Here is a 5175-nt window from a genome sequence, read left to right as displayed (position 1 = left end):
CTGATCTCAGGCCTTAGATAACAAATCCAGATTTCCTCCACTTTCTTTTCCTTAGAACACGCAGCGTGGAACAGCACGATACTGAAAAAGTCATGGTTCCATATCACCAGAAATTGTAGATGTCTGAGTGCAGAAAATATCATCCAGTCTTTGAGGATTTTCTCAGTCCTCACTCCACATCTAATCTTTCTGGGGTGTTTGATAAAGTCAGGATGAACTTTAATGTAATCTGGTGTTGGCGTTGCCCATAGATGTTAACATTTGTCGAGCTGTTAACATGTTCCAAATGTTATTCAAACCGCCCATTCAAATTGCTTCATTTATTGCAGAACAACAAACACAATGTTAAGAACAACAAAAACAACAAAAATAAGTCTGATTAAAATTACTTTCATTATCATTACTACTACTACTAAATGATTATTATTATTATTATTATTATTATTATTATTGTTGTTGTTGTTGTTGTTGCTGTAATTATTAGTAGTAGCAGTATTACTACTATTAGTACTAGCACTATTCGTGGGTTTATTAAAATATTTAACCTTTGGTATTCCTTCAGTTTCTGTACATTGTCTATTCTCTCAGAAAATGTGAACACCTTGACATGCGTCTCTGCTGCTTATTATTGACTTGCAGACATTCTGTCCGAAAGGATTCCCATTAAAAACCTATTTATTATCAAGAAGAGGGAGTGGGAGAATCCATCTGCCTCATAGTCCATCCGTGACACCAGCCTTGGGCGCACTCTTTTGCTACTGCGGTGTGTGTGTGTGTGTGTGTGTGTGCGTGTGTGCGTGTGTGTGTGTGTGTGCGCGCGCGCGCTGAGCGGGGGCCGGGCGGGGTGTCGGGAGGGGGTGGTGATGGGGTAGGGGGTGGACACAGACAATACGATCGCACAAATGTATTCCGTCACTCGGCCAGGGCTTTATTAAGAGGCATCGCTTTAATCTTATCTGTTGGACCCCGAGCAAACGGCGGAGCTCGGAGCGGAGCGAGGACAGAAAGTCCGTCACGAGCCATTCCTTCAAAGTGCGCCTCTAATTCTCCAGCGCCAGCACCACCTTCGCCAACCCAACGCGTCGGGGGCCGAGGAGGAATCCCAGCGCTGGTGCTCTACTACCTTATCTGCATGAGCATCTCCATCCATTGTTGTCCTGCCAGGGGTCAGGAGGAAACACTTTCCCGAGATCTCAACAGCTTCCAACAACAGTGACACGAGGAGGAGACGCCTCTGCTCCGAGAACTAAATGTATTTGAAATGTATTTCTCTGTGTGATACATACATGTATCCGAGGCGAGGCTCGGGACTCCCAGGCAGCTTTGCACTTAGGGAAAGAGAACAAGAGATGTAAACCTGGCTCTGGCTCTATTGTGAATTGATCGGATCTGGAAAATATTATTATTATTATTATTATTATTATTATTATTATTATTATTAGCACTTTCCGGTGTGAGGAAAGCGGTTGTGGTGCACATGAGAGGATATTCCACTGGAGAAGAAACAGGGGAGAATCTGTGTGTTTGTGTTGAGATCTTCTCCAGGGAGCACAGGGGATCCACACAAACAGCAGCTCGCAGCCTACTGAGTCACGGTGAGTCTTGGGAATCTGTTTTTATCATTATTATTTATTATTATTTCTTTTTTTTTTTATTATGCGCTCCTCGTACAAATATGTCAGTGCTCGGGGTCATATGTAGTTTGGAGTGAGCTGCTACACTTTAAAATCACAGTTGTCAAAGTTTTCCTGTCTCTTCATTTATTTTTTATTTTTTTTAAACTTCGTGTCTCTAATAAGCAGAGCAAATCATTTGTTACAGCTTTCCAAAGGGATTTTGTAAATGCAACGTTCACACCGTAGAATTTGACAAAAAAAAAGGGACATTATATTTAATCATTTCCAGCCAGGGACAGTGCTTTTTGCACATTTTGGCAATATTTCCCCCCTTTTCATCTTCTCTTTATTCTAGTCACTAACTATCCGTAAACACATGTCGTTAATATTAAAGTATTTTTAAATCTGTCAGTTGTATTGTTGAAAGTGAAATGCTGTGAACACCCTGTAGTCCTTTTCGACTCTTCGTGCTCCAAATGCACTTTATGATGACAGATGCTGCGCTGATCACGACTCGGCGGAAAACAGAACATTTGTTTCAGGTTCCACGAAAGTTAATCCGTTTCCCCTTCAGGCACAAATTCTGACAAACGCAACGGTTTTAAACCAACAGGTATTAAGCTAAGAAAAGGGTCACTTAAGGGTGTGTAATTTTATCCCATGAATACATTCGTATTTTAACACCATAATGAAGTGCGCGATTAAGAACTTGAAGGAAAACAGTGGGCATGTTAAATGAAAGTTGAATAAACTGACATGAAAAGGTTTAAAAGCTGGGGAAATGTGCGAAATGCCAGCGCAAATGCTCACTGTTATTGATCTTTATTTATGTGAAATTTCTCGGGAGCGATTTACTATGCTGATCAATTTTGCAGTGATTTACTCAGTTATAGAGCGGGCTTTTCATTCTTACTGTATCAGTTGGAGGTGAGGACCTTGAACATGACGGGTACCGCAGATACTGCACATTCATTCCGGCCCTTTTTTAATGTCATTCATTGTAGTGATAAAGTGAAACGAGAAGAACAAGAGTTATAAGGACTCAGATTCAGAAGGTGCTTCGTTCTCGTTTCAGGCCGTCAAGTTTCGGACAGAAATCAGGTGCCGAAAAAATGATGCTGAGCCCAGACCAGCCGGACTCGGACCTGCCCTGGGGACAGTCGGACGCCGAGTCCGTGCTCAACGACATGAAAGCGGGCTGCGTGTCGGACGAGCCCACGGAGGGCGACGGCAGGTCCCGCGCTCTGGCCCCGCAGCCTCTCAGCAGGGAGGAGAAGCGGCGCAGGCGGCGCGCCACCGCCAAGTACCGCTCGGCCCACGCCACGCGCGAGCGCATCCGCGTGGAGGCCTTCAACGTGGCCTTCGCCGAGCTGAGGAAGCTGCTGCCCACGCTGCCTCCGGACAAGAAGCTGTCCAAGATCGAGATTCTGCGCCTGGCCATTTGCTACATATCCTACCTGAACCACGTGCTGGACGTTTAAAAGCCGCTCGAGACGCGTGCTGCACGTCCACGGAGGGAGCGACACCGACAGGAGCCGTCTGGGGGACGTACAGGAAAAATGATGGATGTCCGCAGTAATTGACTGAAGGGAGCGATGGTGACGATGGCTCAGTGCCCTGTGGGAGGATCAGCGACAGTGACGCAGTGCCGCCGGGGTACAACTTGTCTTGTCTTGCGTGTCCCCGGGCCGAGACTCTCCTGGACACACAGGGTCCACTTTCTTTGAAAGAACTCCTTTGACTTCACCTGTTGAGAGGGGAGCGACTTTTGCGGAGGGCTCCGCGAAGGAAGGAGCTCGTGTGTCGAGCAACAGATGGGATCAGTGACGCTGCGGTGCGGAGCAGAAACGAGAATGCAATACAGATTAATACTTGATTTATTAGGCAGGGAAGGGAGCGGATTTTAAAAGCAGGACACGTTACAACTGCACATTGCTTTCATTAGAAAGAAATACTTGAGTATAAAAAAAATACTCAGCTGGTGTTCACCCCACTGCGGTGTTTTTTGTTTTTTTTTTTTTTTTTTTTTTTAAATCGTTTCAGGATATGTATTTTCAGTGGTGCACTTGCACTCAGCTGTGACTTTTATGCGTGAAATAAAACTGTAGGAATATAGAACTGAACAGCTCATAAAGCCTCCCGGTTCTTACAACAGATTTTAAAACAATGAATGGGAGAAAAATATAATATAAAAGTGCCACTTGTTACTGAGCACAAGTCATGACCTTAACCACTGGTGACGTTTACCAGTTAATACACCTAAACTGTAACAGATCCGTGGCATTACGTACATTTATTTATTTATTTATTTTTTTATTTATTTTATTTATTTATTTATGCCTTTTCTGTTTGTTATTTATTTATTTGTATGATTATCTATCTATCTATCTATCTATCTATCTATCTATCTATCTATCTATTCTTCCTTCGTTCTGTTTCTGGTTTAGGGTACATATTATGTGTATAACGTGTATTTTATAATTGTCCTTCGTCTAAATGTATGTATAATTATCCATGTATTATTATAATTATTAGAGTATATTTTAAACTGTGACGCTGTCGCTCTTCATTTGCACTTTTATTTTTTAGCGTTATTTTGTAAATGGGATTCTTTGAATTGGTCTGTTTCGTGGCACTTGCAGAAGTGAGCACTTCTTTGTGAATGGGGGGGGGGGGGGGTCCCCCGTGCGTCCTGTGATACTCATGATATGATAGCCTCGGTTCCTACACATCTCACTGTGTTAAGGCCAAGTCTGCGTACAACTTAAGACTATTTTCGAGGATGACAAATTTTAGGAAGTTGGCTTTCGATGCCGACTCTACCAGCTGTTTTAAAGGCATTTTAATATCACAAAATTGGGGGGAGGAATGCGATAAAACACGAAGAATCGCGCTATTTCACAATTCTCCAGATGCCAATTCCTGGGATAGCCCTGTGCTGCGACCAAAAAAATTAAAATCTGAGTTTATTCTTCCGTAAATGCTGTACTTAGAGATCTTTTATTTATATACCTGTCTCTTCTTCGAACTTCATAATAGAGTAATTTTTTAGTGCGAAAAAGATGCTTATCCGATATCCAAAGATTCCGTGTCTTTTCAGGGTTTTTATTGTGTACTCGTCGCTTTATAGCACATTTTCTAGTGGAGTAGCTATAAAAAGTTGGTTTCTAAATGAACCGTTTTTTTCCCCATCTTACTGTTAAGTTGTTTAAAATAAAAAAAAAAAAAAAGAACGAAACAGTTCACTGTTCATTTTTATTTTCTCCTGGAGTTCAGACCACATCACCTCATTTCAAGATAAGTTCTTTGTAGTGTTTCAGGTGTCAAAACCACATTTTTTCACCTGGTAGAATTGCTTCAGATTTTAGATAAGTATAAAATGCCCCTATTACTTTTGCGTCATTAAAATTGCCAGACTGCTGCTCCTGAGTTATAAATGACTGAAGGAGCCACAAGTCTAGAAGTTGAGAGCACAGATGTCTACTTGTAACCTGAAGGCTGCAAGGTTACCCTTGAGTCGAGTACATAACTCGCATTTTCTAATTAAATATCCAGCTGT

At 42.3% G+C, this 5175-nt stretch overlaps 1 protein-coding gene across 1 annotated transcript; it reads left to right on the top strand.

Annotated features, from left to right (window-relative positions):
* The first annotated feature begins 1465 nt into the window (after positions 1-1465).
* On the top strand, positions 1466-3322 carry nhlh2 (nescient helix loop helix 2). Its single transcript, XM_029258138.1, has 2 exons — positions 1466-1595; positions 2692-3322. The coding sequence occupies exon 2, from the start codon at positions 2729-2731 to the stop codon at positions 3095-3097; it is 369 nt and encodes a 122-aa protein (XP_029113971.1). The 5' UTR covers positions 1466-1595; positions 2692-2728; the 3' UTR covers positions 3098-3322.
* The last annotated feature ends 1853 nt before the right edge of the window (positions 3323-5175 follow it).

This window comes from Scleropages formosus, chromosome 14 (genome assembly GCF_900964775.1).
Source record: "Scleropages formosus chromosome 14, fSclFor1.1, whole genome shotgun sequence".
Taxonomy (NCBI): Eukaryota; Metazoa; Chordata; class Actinopteri; order Osteoglossiformes; family Osteoglossidae; genus Scleropages; species Scleropages formosus.
Note: the sequence above shows the minus strand (reverse complement) of the source record. Positions and strands in the feature narration are given on the sequence as shown.

Excerpts from the sequence above, each read along its gene's own strand:
- nhlh2 (XM_029258138.1), top strand. The coding sequence starts at position 2,729 with ATGATGCTGAGCCCAGACCAGCCGGACTCGGACCTGCCCTGGGGACAG.